At 38.6% G+C, this 21,745-nt stretch overlaps 1 protein-coding gene across 4 annotated transcripts in view; it reads left to right on the top strand.

Moving 5' to 3' along the window:
* Nucleotides 1-21,745, top strand: part of SEPSECS (Sep (O-phosphoserine) tRNA:Sec (selenocysteine) tRNA synthase) — a 51,565-nt gene that overhangs the window by 19,217 nt on the left and 10,603 nt on the right. For all 4 annotated transcript variants that reach the window (XM_026648002.2, XM_026648005.2, XM_026648004.2 and 1 more), the window contains exons 6-8: nucleotides 2,619-2,721; nucleotides 7,114-7,243; nucleotides 7,356-7,447. In XM_026648002.2, coding sequence (XP_026503787.1) covers nucleotides 2,619-2,721; nucleotides 7,114-7,243; nucleotides 7,356-7,447 — 325 coding nt within the window. The remainder of the gene's footprint in view (nucleotides 1-2,618; nucleotides 2,722-7,113; nucleotides 7,244-7,355; nucleotides 7,448-21,745) is intronic.

The raw sequence follows: 21,745 nt of genomic DNA on the forward strand, positions 1-21,745 counted from the left end.
TGTCCCTTGTGACTCTGAAATAAAATATAAGATGGGGGGCTGTATTAGAGCATACTACAGATAGAGAGGGTTATGAGCTTTTTATTAAAAGGATACTGCCAACCCTCAAAGACCACAAGATGCATATTCATAAAAGGAAGGTAAATCCCCTGGAGGATACCTTTTTATATGTTTGTTTTTAAATATCTGACATTTTTGTTTTAATACTGTCTAGAAGTATGCTGAAGTGTAAATTTTTAAACAAATGTCATGCTACATGGGATTTAACATTTTTATTTTTTAAAAGGTCATATTTTAATCCTACATTCATTGTGTACCCCTTTTTAAGTATTATCTCTCTTTATTGGAAAGAGCAGAGCTGTAACGAGGGATTTTAGTGCCCGGGGCAAGTATATTTGTGCCTCCTAGAGGTCGTGTGGAGGGGGCTCGCAGGGCCACATGCCACTCCACCCCCATATTTCTGCCTTCTGTTGAGGCATGCTCCACCTTTGCCTCCTGCCAGAAGCTGGTGGATTCGAAGCTGCTAGGGCCCCTGGCTTTTTGCACTGTTTGCACATAACTTTTCAATTGGATTTTGCACATAACTTTTCAAAGAGAATATTTTCAAAAATAAATATAGGGAATACAAGTTGGGGGGGAAATCAAGGGATTTTAGAGAGATGGGTTCCAATTATTTTGGCACCCTTTTCCAATGTACTAAAAGTGTAGATCTTATAAAATACCAAGAGGCCTGGAACGTTTAGTGAGCTCTGCAGGGTGAACCCCTGCATCTATGCAGAGCTTTACAGATTTTAGTGGGGTCCAGAGGTCCACCCACATGGAGCTCATGCAGAACTGAGCCTGTGTGGTAAATGAAAGTTTATCTGGATTGTGAGAAATCAATTGCAGCAAGGTGCTGATCCATGGATCTTTGCAGTCAGCAATAATAGGGCTACCTATTAAGCCTAAGGAAAACCTCTTTTGTTAGTAACAGTTTATCTGAGATATGAACGCAAAGATATTGGCCCAAATCTTGAAATGATAGTTCCTTGAAAAAAGAAGAGGAGAAGATTCAACTTAGTGTAGAGGAAAGATTTATTGGCAGCTAGTAAAATAAAATGAAGATGGTAGAGAAGACCCAAACACAGAAATACCAACCATCCAGATATGGTACTAACTAGGACCAAGTTCATGTGCCTTTAAACTCAGCTGGGATCAAGCATATTCAGACTAGAATGGCTGTCCTCTCTTGGGGTCCGTATTTGGGAAAGTCAATGGCTTTAAGAACATGCTTGCCTATTTTAAGGGCCTTAAGCATCACCCTCTGACCCCGCAAATGCAACTTACTTTGGTTACTATATTGTGATTATCTGAAGATACAATAATTTATGTGCAACATCATTTGACTTTCTATGCTATTTGCTTTAAAATTGTAAAAACCACTCAGCAGGTTCCAAAACACACATTATTAATGTAGGTTTATGTACAGACAAAATATAAAACAAAATAATTTGGTGTGGCAAAAGGGCCTGATTGGAGTAATGGGAGCCCAAATTCTATTTCCTACAGAGTATGTATACTATGAGCAGCAGGAGTGCATGATTCTCCTCATATATCTGTCAGTATTTCTCTCCTCTCTTGTGGAGGAACTACTTGTATTTTCAATAGGACAGTGTTACTTCCATGCCAGTTTACTCCTTGGCTCTGCTTAGGATGCAGATGAGCACCAATTGATTTCAGAGGTGCTGGTGGTTTTTGAAATATGATTACTAGGGTTTGTACTGAGACTACCAACCCATTAAACATAGGGCACTCAATAGCTATCAGAGGGTAACAACTTTAGTCACTACTCAGCTGGGTTAGATGGAACTGGGAACCAAAAAGTGAAAGGTTCCCTATCCTGTGCTATTTCCAATCTCTTTAGACATTTCATTTCCCACACAAATTTTGAAACTTCAGTCAAATCCTTTTTGAGGCACAGTGCTATAAATTTAAAAAATACAGTAAGCTGAAACGTGCTTCAAAAAAACATTTTAGCAACCCCAATGAAAGTTTTTTTGGGGGGTGCTTTTTACCAAAAAGTTGTTTGGAACCAAGGTTAAGCATGAAAAATTTGAGCCCAACCCAAAAGGTTAGAGAGTGGGTATAGGTAACTGAGAATGTTAGTTTACCAAAAAAACTTTTCCATTTAACTATCAGGTCACAATAGTAATACTAAGGTATGTCTACTTTCAGCTGGGAGCATGCCTCCCAGCCTGGGTGGACAGAGAAACGCTAGTTCTCCTTGAGCTTGTATGCTAAAAATAGCAGTGTGGACTTTGCAGCACAGGTTAACCACCTAAGTTAGGACCGAGGGAGTCAGGTAAGCCTGTACTCGAGCAGCTAGCCTGTGCCACCGCCCATGCAGTATTTTTAGTACACTCGCTCAAGGAGAACTAGCTTGTATCTGTCAACCCAGCTGGGGGGCATACTCCCAGCTGCAGTGTACCCTAATATAATTGTGAAGAAGTTTCCTTTTCCCTCACTTGTCCCCATTTTGACCTTCTTGCATTAACTAGCCTTAAATGGCCTGACTCATACTATAACTTCACTGTGTTCGGTTATAAGTGTTTTCCTAATTTGCACTTTTATGTTTGTAGACTGGAAGAACTGGCTGTGATTTGTTCTAATTATGACATTCCTCATATTGTCAACAATGCATATGGAGTTCAGTCTTCAAAATGTATGCATCTCATCCAGCAGGTATGAGGCTTGTATTTCAAATGAGACTTTTTTAACTGATATATTTGTTAACCTTTGATAATGCAATTATATAGAACTACAAAATGCACAACATGGGCACATTCTGTCAAATGTTTTTGCAGACTTGAGTCTAATCCCAGGCAATTTTGCCTGTCTGAGCAGGTTCAAAGGACAGAGAGTACTTTTTTAGAGTGGCTTTCCCCTGCTGACAAAGTCGGGTGGGCCAGATTGAGCAGAATTGGTTTCCAGCAACGTTCCTACAAGAAAACCCCCTCTAGTCTAAAATGAAGGGTTATTTGGGCTCCCCACAACTTCTCGTAGTTAGGGGCTTGAAGAAATATTCATCAGCTTCTGATTATTATTCACACTACAAAATCAGAAACATACAAAGTAACATTGAAAGAACAGGAAGAAAAATAATTTCCCACAAATCACTTGGGATTTTTTAATTGTCAGAAATATGGAAGAGTCTTCAGGGTATTGGTGATTCTAAATCAATAAAGTATGCATAAATAATTTGTCAGAGGTAATGCACCATGTGAATTTGAGGCTGAGGAGAGGCAAGGTAGTAGAGGAAAGAGTAAGGAAAAGAAAGGGGTTAAGAGAAGAAGAAAAGTTCCAAACTGTTTTTTCCCAAAATGCCATGCAATATGTGGCCCTTTCAGCTGCTTCTGCTTCTTTTTGTAGTGTAAAAATTAAGATGGAAGCTGTTCAGTATTCCAGATGTCATTTTTATAAAAGAAAGGGAGTTAAAATTGGCAGCTGGGCAAGCAAACTGCTGCTGAAAGTGGGGAAGTTGGGGATGGAACCAAATAGTTCAGATAACCCTTTTTTAAAATGAGGGGGGAGACTTGGAAGAAATTAACAAATATATGCTCACCTTTTCTCTACTGTCTAGAACATAACATTTTCCCCTATCTTTGCTTCATTTTACTAAAATACTTTTCATAGTGGAAGGATATGTTTTATGTCTTCTTAAACCTGCTTCCTAAACTTATTAAAATGATTATATGTAAAATCATGGACCATACTTGAATAGGAATTAAGACCTCTTCAGGATGTGAATTATTAGGCACCTTATTATTGATGCACTTCTGAGGTGGCTGAAGGAATATGACAGAAGTGCCACAACATCCTACCAATGTCCACCTCATCCTTGCTTATTGCTACAGCCTGTTCCCAGGGAGAGGAACAATTGACTGACACTGGATAAGCTACTTAGTTATAATGCTGCTTTTTTTAAAAATGCCTGTTTTGGGAGGATTGTTTATTAAATGGAAATTTCCTAATATACAGCACCAGCCATAAAGCTGTTAAAACTCTTGTATCTCAATAGTTGCAATCTACATGTGGTTTTTTTGTCAACAGCACCTTCAGAAGTGTAGATTGAACAAACTTCTGAGGTCTTTAGGTATTTTGATAACATTCCTTTTACTAGAAGTGTGTGGAAATTCCTTGTTTTAAAGGGACACTGTCAACTTATATCTTTCTGAGAAATGTTTTACTGACTGTTACAAAACATCTAATATGGCTATAACTGAAAGAGATTAGAGGAAAAGACATCTTTCAGCCTGTTAAATTTTGTATATCTGACAACACTTTTTGTATCATCATTTCTAATATTTCCCTTTTGTGTTGGTGTCACACACATCAACAGGATAGAGGAAAATAGTTTATAATCCCTATTTTTTCAAAAAAATCACAGGCATAAGGGATTTTGCTTTGGGTCTAATGCCTGAAACTACTTTTTTTTTTAAACGGAACTAGATTTCAGGTTGATGGTGACCCTTTAATAAAATAATTTTATTGCTTAATCTTCACAAGCATTTATTTTTTTAACAAAAAAAAAAAAAGAACATTTGAAGTGAGATTATGGCTGCTATATGCTCCTGAGTGGTTGAAGGCCCTTGGCAAAACACACTTGAGACATGAGGATGGAAAACAATTACTGATGTTTTATAGTTTACTTGGTATATTTATTGTACCTACATTACAGTGCTTTTGTGAAATGTAATTGTTTGTGAAGCATTTTGATCTTCACATGGATGGGGCTGTGTAATTGCTGAGTATTATCCTACAGCTAATGAGGGCTTCTTATCAGAGATACTATATTATTATAGGCTAAACTTACCATGATCAAAATGTTAAGAAACTTAATTTCCTGTGTCATCTCAAATGGAAAAAATCATTTGTGATGATAATCTTGTCAAGAAACACTGAAAAGCACAATTATGTGCATTAGTGTATTGGGCTGTGCATTTCTTTCTGGCTTGTAGCTAGATATTTCTTATGATATAATCTTAAACATTTAACTGAAGTCATTATTTCAGAGTTTAACAAAAGAAATCTCTCTTCTTCAATAGAAATTATACAATCTAGGAGGAAATTAATTTTAAGGTATATTTAGGAGCCTATGCATTCCGTGATAACAGCGGCAGAATTCATCAATGGTAAGGGATGTCCTGGAGAACAATAGGCCCTGGGAAAGAAGTTCCAAAGTCCCAAACCACCATCATCCTCAAGATATTGGGATGTAGGGGCATTCCATGAAGTTCCCAGGGCACCCACTTATCCCTGTTGTCGCGGGGCAAGTGCACCCTGTGCCCTCTTGGGGTGGGGTAATTATTTCCCCACGGTCACATCCTTACGATCACCCCTTGTCTTGGGGTAGTGTGGTCTAGTGGTAGAAGTCAATATGGCCGCTCTCTCTCTCTCAAGGTTGTGTGGCCCAATAGCCAGAGTCAGGGTGTGGGACCTAATGGGCCGAGTGAATATGGCTTCCCGGTTCGGCCAGGGTGTATCGCCCAGTGGTTAGAGTGAGTGTGGCCACCTGACTTATCAAGGCGATGTGGCCTGGCAGCCACAGTCAGTAGGGCCTGGGCCCTCCCTGCTCCACCAGGTCCCAGCTCAGGGCCCTGTCAGTGGCAAGTATGCCCACCACTGAGTCAGCAGGGAATCCGCTCGAAACACGCTGACCCCACTCGGCACCACAACTAGTCTTCCTGAGCTACTTCCTACCTGGTTCCTGATGCCATGGTCCTGGGGTTTCTGGGCTCCTCGGTCAGTGCAGCTCCCAACAGCTCCGCCACTCCGTGGCCATCCTTTGGACTCAGCATTCCTGGCTTCCACCATCTGGGACTTCTGCAGTTCCTGGGCTGGAGCTTGCGGCATACATTCTCTCTCTTCAACAGTCAGCCCTGAATGAGCTGAGCTGTTCCCTTTTATACCTAGTCTCCAGCTGGAGCATGCCCAGCAGGGCCGTGGGGGCGTGGCCTCCTCAGCCCAGAGAGTAGAATTAATTCTTGCAGTACCAGTGCGGGGCAAAACACTGCCATGCCAACTCCTTGGCTCCCTCCCACTCAACACCCAAACAGCTGTTTAAAAAACAGAAGTGACAATACATCTTCTGTATTTTGGTATTGTCACGGATACTGGTAACATTCATGTAGCTTGATTTAATATATAATAAGTTGTGTGCTTGAATATATTATAATGATTTCATGCTGCTGCAGACTTCTCAGCTAACTGCAGAATTCATAAATTCGTGGCTTTTAAAAGGCCAGAAAGGACCATTGTGATTTTTCCAGTCTGACCTCCTGCATAACACAGACTATAAAACTTCTCTGAATTCACAGCATTAGTGCTTCAGAAATCAGAGGCTTGCTGCAGTATTTACATCCTGTCTCTTGGAGAATACTTGCCCCCCTGGTTATAATGACAGTTTGTTTTCTTGCGGGGGGACTTCACTACTGCAAATGGAGTCGAATTACTTGGATCTTCATATTATAGGCAATCTTATATGATACAACTAACTGAAATCTTGGTAAGGACAGTGTTTGAGTGTTCTCCCACAATCATCCACTGGTTTTAATGGGAATTATATATCTGCACTGAGAAAAGACTCTGTTTTCCCAATTAAACATAGCTACACTATGGCCATTTATATATATATATATATATAATAATATAATCCCAAATTAAGACTCAGTTTGGTAAACTTTTGAAATGTTGTGGGTTACTGACTTTTATGGGAGTTATAAGTTAAAAATCCATGCAGTACTTTGAAAATATACCACACTGTGTAAAACTTCAATTTAGTTCAGTGTTTTAATTCCTTGCAAAATAGGGATTAATAGTAGAATTACAGATAGATGAACCTGTGGTGATATGTAGCAATGCAACCATGTTCTTAGCAAACACTACTAAGAAAAGAAACTGTAACCATTTAAATTTTGTTTTAGCTCTAATGTATTTTCTATGAGAGTTTTATTAATGTAACTTGCTGTCCATTGCTTTTATACATAATACAACAGGATGCTGTCAAACACTTGTTCCTAATGTGTATATGTATGGTGGGGGGGTTGTGTTCTTTTTGTTTTGTTTTGTTTTTAGGGTGCTCGAGTAGGTAGAATAGATGCTTTCATCCAGAGCTTGGACAAAAATTTTATGGTTCCAGTAGGTGGTGCTATCATTGCTGGCTTCAATGATTCCTTCATCCACGATATCAGCAAGATGTACCCAGGTAAATAATTTACAGATTGATTCATCTTTGTGAAATAACTGCAAAGAACTTGAATAATGAGAGAGAGAGAGAATGAGAGAGAATAAAAATAATCTGTATATCATTGCTTCAGGAAGAGCGTCAGCATCTCCTTCCTTAGATGTCCTCATTACACTACTGTCCCTGGGTGAAAGTGGCTACAGACAGCTACTAAAAGAGAGAAAGGTAAGCTCTCTGGCAGACAGCATTTCTTTTTCATTGTAAATACAATGCAGTCACAGTACAGCCCAGGAGCATTCATATATGAGTATATGCAGTTTGCCTGTTTATCACTGGATCCCAAACTAGAAAATTAATCTAAAATCTTTTACTGTATTTCAGGAGCCACATACCTCATTGTTTAAAAATATATGTGACTTTCAAAATAGTTTTACTTTTGAAAGCAACAGCAGTGCAAATTCCAGACTGTTTCTGACTTTGAAAATAAAATTGCTTGAAACATGGATCAATTTTTTAAAATGGTCCAGTATTTGGCCTGACCTTTTGACTTCAAAAGCACACAGCTCACAGGAAGAATACTAATTGAAACTTGAAAACAGTTTGTAGTAGAGTTAATGGGAGTGATTATTTTTAGGTTGGACCATCTAATTTCAGAAGCGCTATCAATCTAGGCAAATACGTCCTTTGTGGCTGGGTCAGGCATTTTGCAGCCTGTCAGTATACATGACCTCAAAGAAAGTTGTGAGGATTTGATTTTATGTAAATATCTGTGTCTTCTATTTTGTTTTGTATTGGGCTTAGACATGGTGTCTCTTGTCTATTTGCGCATGTCACATGTGTGAAATAAATCAGTCTGAACTTCATAGTCTCTCTTGTTCAAATACAATTCCATAGAACACCTTTAGTCACTAGATTCACAAACAAGGTGGTATACAGTAGTTAGCTATATTTTGACTAATGAACAAAAAAACTGGAAAGTTTGTGATTTGTTCAGATTGTGAATATAATAATTAATAAAGACGTAGGGTTTACTTGCTGATGTAACTAGCTTTCCTCCCGCTATGTACTCTAGTTACTGTATAGGCTGGTCCTGAACTGTGTTTAACAATTTTAATATCAATTTTTTTCATATGAGCCACGTCCTACAAACTGAAAGCCACCTCATTATGGGGGAGCGAGGGAGGATAGCGATTTGCCTGAAACTTTCCATTACACTCTCCTGTTTTCTGTTGCTTATAACTTTGCCAAACTTAAAGCATTTAGACTGAAATTTTCTCTGTTTGCTCTCTGCCACAGGTTGAATTTTTTTTGTTTTGGTTCAGCAAAAACAGTTGAGTCATTTCTGAGAACAAGTTTAGGCAAAAATAGGTTGTTTTGCAAATGTTAATTTCCCTCTTCTCCCTCCCCAGCTGTTTCTCTTAAGATCTGTAGCACCTTCAGGGTTTGAAGCATGAACTGAAAATTTGGTAGGGGGTAACTCTGGAGTCAGAGATTGCTTTTGCTGTTACTATAAAAAATCACCTAGCAGAATCATAAGCCTCTGAAAATCCCTGTTTGCACATGCTCAGTAGAGCTTGTGAGAAGTTTTCTTCTAAAATCTCTGAATATTTCATATGCACTGAGTGTGCTTCCAGCTCCCAGTAAACCTCAACTGAATAGGACAATGGAGATACACTAGCAGTGGCAGCTCCCCTTTTGGCCAAAGAGACGGTGTTATGGGTGGGAACTAGGAGAAGACCATTAATTCAAATCTCCGCTCTTCCACTCATTGCTGTTAATAATTCTGTGCACTTCATTGCCTTTATTATTTAACAGGACCTTTATATTCATACCTTAAAAAGCAGACACATATGATTGTCCTATTTTACAGATGGAATAACTGAGAGGTTGCACATGGTCACGTCTGGTAGAGCTAAGAATAGAATCCAGATCTCTAACATGGCAGATCAAAATCTTATCCACTTAGCCACATTTGCCTTTCAGAATGAATGTTTCAGATATACATATCTGGCTGTGCTGCTGTCATAGCTACGCTATAATCCCCTCTAGAACCAGGATTCAAACTCAGGATTCCTGATTTTCAGCATTCTTCTGCTGCCTAGCTAATGGTTGCATAAGCCACGGTGAAGTGTGCATCATGTCCTCTCCAGTGGCTGGTCCATAGGATTTTGCACCAGTGGTAGATGTTATTGCTGTGGGAAAATGCCTAGTTTGAGGATCTCGCCAAGGCTTAGGCATGAGCTGGGTGCCAGACATAAGAATTTAGGCAGATTTTTAGGTACCATGGGGATTCTGGGTGCTATGGGGACCTGATTGTTATGAATTTAGATGACAGGTTAGGGGTTTTGGAATTTTGACTATCTAAATTGTGGATTTAAAATCTAAAGCCTAAAGTCACAGTTAGATATCTAAATCCTTTTCTGGATCTAGCCCTTTGTGTGCATACATTATGATAGTCTTTAATTACATGATCATATACTATTTGTTCTGTAGGATCCCTGTCTCATTCAGTGCACCAGATGGGCAGTGAATGATGTGGAGGGTTGCAAAAAGGGAAAAGATGTTCTCTTTAGAGCTCTAATCTGGGGTTCAAAATGAGCTGGGTTGTGTTCCTGACTCTGCCACAGACTTCCTCTGTGCAGTTAGCCAAGACTTTACATAATGTATTCACTCAAGGGGGCCTAGCTAAGGTTGCTTAGGGATCCTTAATTCTGCCATTTCCTAAATGTTGAGTGCTTGTCTTTGCCCCCTTAATATGTTTAACATGTTTTTTGTATGTAATTGAGTAGACAGAAATTGGGGTACTTATCTAAACTTAACATAGATAGGTAGTTTTTATTTAAGTCGTGTGGTGCATCTGTTCCATTCTTTGGATCTGTTCTAAATAAAACGGTGTTCAAACTGTTGTCTGCACTCTGCAGAGCACTTGCAGGTAGTTTGTGGAGATCTGGCGGCCACGTGGTCCTGGATCCTACAACTTGTTTTCAGTTGTTGTTTCTACAGGCATCCAAGATCTTTGTTGTAGAGTTTGAGTGTCTGGAGAAGGAGGAGCCAGCCTAGCCGAACATATGCAGCTGCTATAATTATCACAGGAATGTTGCAGTTGTGAATAAGATTAAGGGTGGGAACTGGAGAAGGGAGGCAATCCAGACAACTAATGTTTGAAGACCTGTAGTGTATGGACTTTTTTTTTTTTTTTTGAGTTACTTTTGAAATAAATTGTCTAATGTTTTTGTATTTTGGATATCTGTGTATATTTTCAGAAACAATGTATGTTGGCATCAAAAGTAAATCAGTTTCCTTTTTCTTCCGCCCATTCACTTAAATAATCATAAACAAATTAATTATGCCTTTCCGTAAAGTTAATTTTGATTGTAAGCTTTATAATGGTGGTGAATATGTAATGTGGAGCTGTAGGAATTGTCCATGTCACAAATATGGTAATTCTTTAACAAATAAAATGTCTTAATTGAATAGCTGTATATTTCAAAAGTAATGACATTATTTTCCTGGAACTAGGATTCTAAAGTGAATAAAACATCAGATATTTACAACTTCATTCAATAGGCAGGTCTTTTTATTCAAAATGTGGCTATATGCTATAAACATACTTTATGTATGGTGTAAATATTTCCTTTATTGGATTAATGGTAGGAATAAGAACCCTTTTTGTTTAAATGTGCTTGCTCCTGAACTGTATAACTTTAATAGTGATAGTGTATTGTCTGTGCTCTGTGGAGGCAGAGCTATTATGCTCTCAGCAGGAGCTATTTATAGCTTGACATTGAGTACTTCTTTCTATATTGGTGCAACCTACACCTACTCAAAAAAGAAGTGAAGCTATAAAAAACTCCAAGTATTTTTTCTTTCTTTTCTTACCTTATCCTTATTCACATCAAATGTTACTTCAGGTTCTTTGAGCTCAACTCAAAGAATCTGAAGTGCCCAGATTTTTAAATAAAGAAGGATAATCTCTTGCAACAGAGGGAAGCAAGAATCAGACTACTCCGTTTCTGCCCTTCACTGGGGAGAACTGTCTCAAGGTGTAAAATGTTATCTGGTGGCAGAGAGAGGAGTGTGCAAGGAATAGGCGGGCCCAGAGGTTCAGGGCAATGTAGAGAGAGTGGTTGTGTGACCAGGGCAGAGCAGTGAGGGGATCCAGCTGACTCGCAGGGCTCGGGCTAAGGAGCTATTTAATCGCTGTGTAGATGTTCAGTCAGTCTGGCACCCGGGCTCTAGGACTCCGCAAGGTGGGAGGGTCGCAGAGCTCAGGCTGCAGCCTGAGCCCAAACATCGACAGCACAATTAAACAGCCCCTTAGCCCGAGTCAGCTGGCACAGGACAGCTGCGGTTGTCTAATTGCAGTATAAACATACCCCAAGAGTGCACGTATTTAGAGTTCAAGTGGCTGTGGCTGGCAGCAGGTGAGCCTACATGAGAGATTGATGTGTCTTTAAGGGACAAATGCAGTGGGTATGTCTGGGAAGGAAGAACTGATCACAAACACCTTCACCACTGTTTTGCTGTCTCCAGAGGGGAATGAAAGCAGTTTTTTTCTTTCTTCCCTCTTCTAGCCCTGTCACCTCCATCATCACACTTAACACCTAGTGGCAGTATTGCCTCATTCATTTTATATTAATTGGCCCAGGGACTGTCTCTTGCTATGTGTTTACAGACTGCCTAGCACAATGGGTTCCCGATCTTAGTTGGGGACTCTAGGTACTACTGGTATGTAAAAAACAGTAATAAACACATAGTCAAACATGACAAGTACACCAATGTTTTCTCTCATTTTGAATTCTAGTATTATGTAAAAGTTAGTTTCTAAAAGGTGATCTTTTGGTGCTCTTAAATAATATGCTTGTTGTGTATCAAATTCTATATTTCAGGTTTTAACGTGAAACCTATATTTTATATGCTTATTTCTTTGGCTGAACCAGACAATATGTACCAAACTTAGTAGTAATTCGATTCCTGACACCCATTGCTAAATATTACTCATGCTGAGGAGCAAATGTTAATTAGCACAGAATAAACATGACAACCAGGGAGCCTAAGTTCCAGTATCAGATTTAACATCTGTTACCTACACTGTGGAGAACATCTTACTGATCTATCTAACCATTTGGTATGTTGGTAATATCAGGAAGGCAACTACAGAGTATTGTGGTCAACTATTTAGGATTGTCCTTAGTTTTCTCAATAACCTAGTGGTCAGGACATATTTGCTACCACTGACACACAGCCGGCGTATGTTATTTCCAGCTTTTGAAATGCAATGCAGATTTTGTTTTGGTGACTAGGTGTTTCTAACTTTAGTTATTTAAAGAGTCACTCATATCCCATAATGACACATGAGTATGAAGTATTTAAAACTACATGAAAGAGAAAGGTACGATGGAGAAGAACATTTTGATTTGTAGCTGTTTTACGTATGTGTTATCAAGAAAATGTAGATTATATTGATAAATATGAATGTACTATCTATTGTCTCTACAGTTCAAAATAGTTATATTGCTGCTCTACTTACAACTGAATTTAGGAATAGTGAGAGAAAATACTTGTAATGCATATTAGGACTGTTAAGTTTTCAAAATGCTAGTACTCCAATATTCTTTCACTTATTCAGAGGAGAGACATTTGCTGCTGTCTCAGATTTTGTGAAGAGTTAGATTCCCATGTTATAGTTTGTGAGAATTTTTTTTTTTTGAGGTACTGCAGGATTTTCTGTTTATATGGAACTTTCAGATGCTTTGTAGAACCTGTATTGATCCACAATTACAATGACTTTATCTCACTTAGCTGACATTTAATGCATCAACTTAATATCTTAAATTATGATTTGCAGTTATGCAAGCACCTGGCATGAGTAAGCAGTCAAAAGCAGTATACGTGTCCAGAGTCTGCATTAGAGATGCATGGATGTAAAGGTCATGCAGACACCGAACGGTGTGCATGGTGGGATTTACATTGTTGAAAACAAAAACAATTAAGTATAGAACATGAGGATCACATTCAACAATGTGTCATCTTCTTACCTGTGTAACAGAGGGTTGGGGTTTTTTAGTTTGTTTTCTTGCTTTTTTTACGCAACCATTTTTGAGCATTTAACCCTCCATGTGTAATCCAGTTTCCATTTTTAAAACTGACAATTATATACCAGTGTTCAGAGCAAATGAGATTTCAGCTTAAGCTCTGTCATTTCAGAAGTTGGACTCTGAGTTTTAGCAAGCTGTAGTTCTCAGTGGTTGCAGAGGGGTTTTCATTTTTAATCACTCTTTTCAAATCCCTTTGTGTTTTTCTCGTGAATTCTTAAGACTAAGGAATGTCTAATCTTGTATTTGTAATCAAATACAGACTATATAATTGTTTTAATCATTTCAGTTCTGTAATGTTGTCCAAAGGTGTCTTGGAACAAGTATATTGAAGGGGCTCTCTCTGGAACCATAATGTGTGTTAGTGGATTTAGTATGGGCTGGAAGTCATCTAAGCCTGGTCTACACTAAGAATTTACATTGGTAGAGCTACATCCCTTAGGGGTGTGAAAAATCCACACCCCTGAGAGGCATACCTATTCCAGCCTATCCCCAGTGTAGACAGTGCTAGCCCAATGGAACCTAACTACCACCTCCGGGGAGGTGGTTTACCTACGTCATGTACTATATAGGTAATATCTACACTGAAGCACTGCTGTGGCACAGCATCATTTTAATTTAGTGTGACAGTTCTGCCTGTGGGAGCCAGCTGAGGTCACTCAATTAGGGTGAACTGCAAACAAAACGGGGCAGACAAACCCCAGAAGCTGGTGGTTATTCCAATACTTAGATTTACCAAGCCAGCACAAAACAGCTTCTATAGTACCTCACTGGTTACTCAGAAGTCCAAACAACGCAGTTCCCTTAAAGTGCCCAGCCTCAGGCCTCCGTCCAGACACACCTGTCAGATATGATGATGATGATTAAAATCTTATTTCATCATATAAAAGAAAAGGTTCTTCCAATCCCAAAGGATTAGCCACATACCCAGGTTCAATTATAACTTAGATATTACCCAAAATACACGCTATAGTTAATTCTTATTAACTAAACTAAAATTTATTAACAAAGAAAAGAGAGAGAGTGTTGGTTAAAAGATCAATATACATACAGACTTGAATTCAATTCTTGAGGTTCAGATGCATAGCAGAGGTGAGCTTGTAGTTGCCAAAAGTCTTTTTAGAAGTAGTCCATAGGTTATAGTCCAATGTCCATATTCAGGGTGGCTCCAGTCAATGACTGGGGATCTCAATCCTTGTGGCTTAAGGTTTCCCCCTCTTGAAACCCAAAGCAGATCTGAGATGAAGTAGGATCGTGTCCCAGGGTTCTTATACATTTCCAGCAGCCTTTTGGCCTGAGAAAACAATAGGCTTAACTCTCCTTCCAAACATCCTGGCAATTAGCACAGGGTAATTTGTCCATTAAACAGTTCAGATACAGGTTACCACAACCTTCAAAGAGACATATAGACAATAATACTATTTTACTCAAGTATCATCACAAATGTTAATATTCCTTTTTTTTGATCTTTGAATTAAAGTTATAGCAATAGACAAGACTTGTTTGCTTACATCACAAGACCTGAGCAAACATCTACCCTTGAGATCTCTAACAATGCAGACTTGCATTTCAAAGCTCTATTCATTTACATACCCTGTTTCCCCGAAAATAAGACAGTGTCTTATATTAATTTTTGCTCCCAAAGATGCGCTAGGTCTTATTTTCAGGGGAGGTCTTATTTTTCCTGGAGCTTCGGGGCCTTATATTCCGGGGTGGCCTTATTATCGGGGAGGTCTTATTTTCGGGGGGATGCCTTATATTACAGCGAGAGGCAAAACTGGAAGTAGGTCTTATTTTCGGGGGATGTCTTACTTTCGGGGAAACACGGTATCTTCCTAACCAGTCCCTAAGGTTCACCCATGAGTCAGGTCAGTCTGTGAGTTAATTAACTCTTTCTGGCCCTGTCCCCTTCCAATGAAATATTATATTACACTCATAACGTCACATTTAAACATCTCCCTAGAGACTGATTTCAAAGGTGCTGAGCTCCTGCATTTCCCATTTACTTAAATTGGAGCTGTGGATGCTCAGCCAGTCTGAAAATCAGGTACAATAACCTCTCTGTTCTAGCTCTTTTATGTGAAAAATAGGGATGATATTGGGGTTTTGAGATGAATGGGTTTGTAAACTTCTTTGAAGATGCCAGGTGCTAAGTATTAATTCTGAACCTAAGATAGTTCAAATGTCACCAAAAAAAAAAACCAGACCCACATACCTTAGCTTAATTCCTTAGGGTGAGATTCTCATACTATCCCAGCCTCATTATGCCAGGTAAAAGGGAAAGAATAGCATAACAGGGCTCTAAAATCTCTATATCTGGCCAGGGAGGCACTGGAGAAGATAACTGTAAGGCTGTCCTCTGAGGAGCACTTTGCAAGTCCTGAAATAGGAGTGGGATGGAGCTCTGGTCAAGAAAGGTGTATTGGGGGAAGCATGTATATAACTATGGAGATTCTGGGCAGTGCTGCAGCTCACAGGGCAGCCCTGGGAGGCTGCCATAACTGAGGGTGTGTCTAGTGCTGCAGCTGTGCTATCGTAATGTAGATGCTTCCTACATCAACAGAAAGGATTTTTCCATTGATGTAGTTAATCCATTGACCAAGCTGCATCTACATACAATGTCTATATACAATAACTGGGTCGCACAGCGTGAAAATTTTTTCACTGTTTGGAGTGGTATAGCTAGATCTGTCTAATTTTTCAGTGTAGACCAAGCCTTAGTCAGGCCCAAAGGGCTTTCTGTGTTATGTCAGGGATGTCTCTATCTCCCAGAGTAGCCCAGGATCAAGAGGGTGCAAAGATGGCTTAAAGCCATGATAGCTCCACACACACACCCCAAACTGAAGATCTGTCAGAGGGAAATAATCCCATAGTTGGGACCCTCCTTCCAGATGATGATGTGGTATCCTCTCGCACTGAGGATACCTCTTGGGGGAGGGAACTCCAATTATTAGGAAGAGACAGGTATTAGTAATGGGCGATTCGATCATTAGAACATCGATAGCTGGGTTTGTGATGACTAGGAGAACTGCATGGTGACTTGCCGGCCTGGTGAGAAGGTTGCGGATCTCTCGAGACATCTAGATAGGCTCATGTGTAGTGCTGGGAAGGAGTCGGTGGTCATGGTACATGTAGGTACCAATGACATAGGGAAGGAAAGGAGAGAGGTCCTGGAGGCCAAATTTAGGCTGCTAGGTAAGAGATTGAAGTCCAGGATCTCCACGGTAGCATTCTCTGAAATGCTTCCAGTTCCATATGCAGGGCCAGTTAGGCAGGCAGAACTGCAGGGTCTCAATGCGTGGATGAGATGATGGTGTAGGGAGGTGGTGTTTAGCTTTATTAGGAACTGGGGAAATTTTGGGGAAAGCGGGAGCCTATACAAGAAGGATGGGCTTCACCTTAACCAAAATGGAACCAGATTGCTGGCACTTATGACTTTTTTAATTTTAAGGACTGGGGGAAAGACGACGGGTACAGAGGAGCACGTAATTCAGACATCCCTTAGAGGAGGATCTGTCAAATGAAAAAAAGTCCCATTCAATTACATCATGTAATGGCAGGCAGCTAAAAAGTGATGAGTTTTTAAAATGCTTATATACCAATTCTAGAAATCTAAATAATAAGATGGGTGAACTAGAGTGCCTCATATTAAATGAGGATATAGATATAATAGGAATCACAGAAACTTGGTGGAATGAGGATAATCAATGGGACACAGTAATACCAGGATACAAAATATATCGGAAGGACAGAACGGATTGTGCTGGTGGGGGAGTGGCACTATATGTGAAAGAAAGCGTAGAATCAAATTAAGTAAAAATCTTAAATGAACCAGACTGTAGAATCTCTATGGATAGTAATTCCATGCTTGAATAAGAAGAATATAGCAGTAGGGATATATTACAGACCACCTGACCTGATGTTGATAGTGACTGTCAAGGAGATTAGAGGGGCTATTAAAATAAAAAACTCAATAATAATGGGGGATTTCAACTATCCCCGTATTGATTGGGCACATATCGCCTCAGGAAGGGATGCAGAGATAAAGTTTCTTGACATCTTAAATGACTGCTTCTTGGAGCAGATAGTCCTGGAACCCACAAGAGGAGAGGCAATTTTTGATTTATTCCTAAATGGAGCATAGGATCAGGTCCAAGAGGTGAATATAGCTGCACTACTTGGTAATAGTGACCATAATATAATTAAATTTAACATCCCTGGGGCGGGAAAAACACCACAGCGTCCCAACACTGTAGCATTTAATTTCAGAAAGGGAAACTACACAAAAGTGAGGAGGTAGGTTAAACAGAAATTAAAAGGTACAGCACCAAAAGTAAAATCCCTGTAAACTATGTGGAAACTTTTTAAAGACACCATAATAGAGGCTCAATTTAAATATATACCCCACATTAAAAAACATAGAGAATAAAAAAGAGCCACTGTGACTAAACAACAAAGTAAAAGAAGCAGTGAGAGACAAAAAGGCGACCTTTAAAAAGTGGAAGTTAAATCCTAATGAGGAAAATAGAAAGGAGCAGAGTGGATTTGATTTAAATCAATCAGGAAGACTCGATTTAATCATGGTTTTCTACATAAAAGTGCATTTTTGTTAGTTGTTATAACCTTAATACATATTCTTCGCAACTCAGAGATAGATGTAGGTTTCATTTTTATAAGGTACACACTATACATTTTTAAACAGTGATTTATTTTGAAAACTTTTCAGATTAGTTTTACAGCTATATCAGAAAATGAATCATTGTTCGGTTATTTCATTTACCAAAGATAATTGAAGCAGATACTTACGAAGTCATTAGGAGGTGAACTATCTCCAGTTCAACAGGTTAATCATTAATATTTGGAGGATTTTCTTGCCATGCTGTATTAGGAGGAGAACATCACCAGACAGACGTTTAAATTGTTTTATTTAACTGAAACAACAATATTAAGTATTCTGGATTTTTTTTTTCCTCCAACAGCAAACAGATAATATTTTAACAAAAAAGCATATGCCCCTCACTTCTCACATTTATCTCCAGACTTCTCCTTTACTATACTGTATTATTCCGCCCCCAACAATCTTCAATTCACTGAATTTTTTGAAACTTTGCACTTTTAGAGAGAGGTAAGGGATTGACTCTGTGTACACAAATTTGCAGAGAGACAATAGAGCTGAGGTCTGTTATTTCTCACCTCTATATATTATTTATTTATTTAAAAACATTTTTGCTGTTAACAAGCATGTTATCTCTGGAGACACAAATGCACAGTTTGAGAACTGCAAAACTAAGCATCTCTGATGGTATCGTCTAGACTGAGCACTGAGTCCCATTGGGTAGATAGATAGAAAGATTAACCTAAATAATCTGTGGAACCCCATAAAACTAGGTCCCTAATCCATGGACTATTGGAACTCATTTAGAAAACTTTTCTTAAACATTACATTAATATATTCTCATACTATAGAATTAGAATTTATAATCCCTATTCCATGATGAGATATCTTTGAGCTATAATGTATCTTAATCAAAACTATCTTTAGATAGGTTTTTTCCTCAAAAAACATTTGATCAAAAAACTCTGATTTAAATTAAAAAATCCAATTTTTTTTTTAAATCATTGATTTTTATCCACCCTGGAAAGGAGCATAAACTCTGGCAAATGAAGTGTAAAAATATAATTAGGAAGGCCAAAAAAGAATTTGAAGAACAGCTAGCCAAAGACTCAAGTAATAGCAAAAAAAATTTAAGTACATCAGAAGCAGGAAGCCTGCTAAACAACCAGTGGGGCCACTGGATGATCGAGGTGTTAAAGGAGCACTCGAGGATAATAAGGCCACTGCAGAGAAACTAAATGAATTCTTTGCATCGGTATTCACGGTTGAGGATGTGAGGGAGATTCCCAAACCTGAGCCATTTTTTTTAGGTGACAAATCTGAGGAACTGTCCCAGATTGAGGTGTTATTAAGAGGAGGTTTTGGAACAAACTGATAAACTAACCAGTAATAAGTCACCAGGACCAGATGGTATTCACCCAAGAGTTCTGAAGGACCTCAAATGTGAAATTGCAGGAATACTAACTGTCATCTGTAACCTATCATTCCAATGACCTTCTGTACCAAATGACTGGAAGACAGCTAATGTGACACCAATTTTTAAAAAGGGCTCCAGAGGAGACCCCGGCCGGTAAGCCTGACTTCAGTACCGGACAAACTGGTTAAATCTATAGTAAAGAACAAAATTGTCAGATACATAGATGAACATAATTTGTTGGGGAATAATCAACATGATTTTTGTAAAGGGAAATCATGCCTCACCAATCTACTAGAATTCTTTGGGGGGGGGGTCAACAAGCATGTGGACAAGGGGGATCCAGTGGATATAGTGTATTTAGATTTTCAGAAAGCCTTTGACAAGGTCCCTTGCGAAAGGCTCTTAAGCAAAGTAAGCAGTCATGGGATAAGAGGGAAGGTCCTCTCATGGATTAGTAACTGGTTAAAAGATAAGAAACAAAGGGTAGGAATAGATGTTCAGTTTTCAGAATGGAGAGAGGTAAATAGTGGTATCCCCCAGGGTCTGTATTGGGCCCAGTCCTATTTAACATATTCATAAATGATCTGGAAAAAGAGGTAAATAGTGATGTGGCAAAATTTGCAGATGTTACAAAACTACTCAAGATAGTTAAGTCGAAGCAGACTGTGAGGAGCTACAAAAGGATCTCTCAAAACTGGGTGACTGGGCAACAAAATGGCAGATGAAATTCAATGTTGATAAATGCAAAGTAATGCACATTGGAAAACACAATTCCAACTATACATATAAAATGATGGGGTCTAAATTAGCTGTTACCACTCAAGAAAGAGATCTTGGAGTCACTGTGGATAGTTCTCTGAACATCCACTCAGTGTGCAGCAGCAGTCAAAAAAGTGAACAGAATGTTGGGAATCATTAAGAAAGGGATGGATAATAAGACAGAAAATATCATATTGCCTCTATATAAATCCATGGTATGCCCACATCTTGAATACTGCATGCAGATGTGGTTGCCCCATCTCAGAAAAGATATATTGGACTTGGAAAAGGTTCAGAAAAGGGCAACAAAAATGACTAAGGGCATGGAAGAGCTTCCATATGTGTTGTATGAGTACAGGGCCTAGTACTGTATAGCCTCTAGGTATTACCATAATCCAATGCAAATAATATTTTTTAAACCCACCATCTCCTAAAAGATGGAAAGCCCTTTAAGTTTAGTTTAGCTTCTCAAAACTAGAAGAATTGTAGAATATAAATATATAGTATGATTCAACTATTTGTGAGAACATCTGTAGATAAAGATTCTGCATTAAAATGTAAAGATTCAAAAATTATTCATGTCCAATAAAATAATTTTCCTGTCCAAAAATGGGTATGTGTGTATTATGCAATATGTATATCTGCACAGAACTGTACATATTGTAGTAGATGGCTTTATTAACAGGTAAACCTAGAAACCATAAATTCCATTTCTAAAGACTTTCCTATGATATTCATAGACTGGATTTTTGTGTCACTACTGCACATTTCATGGTCTAACTAACATGAAACCGCAGGCTAGACTGATTTCAGTGAAGCTGTGCTAATTAACAGCAGATGAGGAACTGTCCCCTTATATCCAGGTTACCAAAATTGGCTCCAGAAACAACTCTGATTTTTTGCTCACTTCTTCAAAAGTTTCTTGATAGTTTTATGTATACTTCAGTGAAGCTTGCCATTATGTCTAACGTGACTATGTCATTTGGCACTTTTGATATACACTGCCTCTAGGATTAACTGAATTTTCAGTTTTCCCTTAGATGTCATTGTTTTAGGGGTTAGAAATCAAACTAGAATGCCAGAAGTGCAATATATTTTCAAATAACAGCATTTACCTCAATAGCTAGCTAGGTTTCGTGGTACAGTTGTTTCACATTTTCATTCACTCTTTCCCCCTAGCAATTTGGCTGACATTTACCGTGTAAGTAATTCAATACACCTTTTAGTATGATAAGTTTTTTAAAAACTGAATTACAGTGCCTACCACATAAAAAAATCAATTGTATTTAGCTGCATTTCTTTTAAGTAAGAGCTCATTGTATATATTTGCTTGGGTGCTTATAAATTTTCCATGCAGCAGAAAGCGATTTTATAATAGAGGTCAACTATAGACTTAAACCCCCCACCCCCCCAAATATTGCCAAATCTGAAAAGTCATTAATTTATTGTACAGTGAACTGCTTAGCTAACTATTTATTTATAAAAGATCTAGATGTTGTTAAATGGAAAATAAAAATTCTAAAATGCAAAGCAATGCTATTTTACAAAAACAGGAAAACATTTAAATTTGTATACAGAGGTTTTCAGTCAGTTTGATGAAAATGTATATACCCTGGTTTCCTCTCCTACTTCTTCAT

Source organism: Terrapene carolina, unplaced genomic scaffold, assembly GCF_002925995.2.
Source record: "Terrapene carolina triunguis isolate 2854851 unplaced genomic scaffold, T_m_triunguis-2.0 Scaffold66, whole genome shotgun sequence".
In the NCBI taxonomy this organism is placed as follows: domain Eukaryota; kingdom Metazoa; phylum Chordata; order Testudines; family Emydidae; genus Terrapene; species Terrapene triunguis.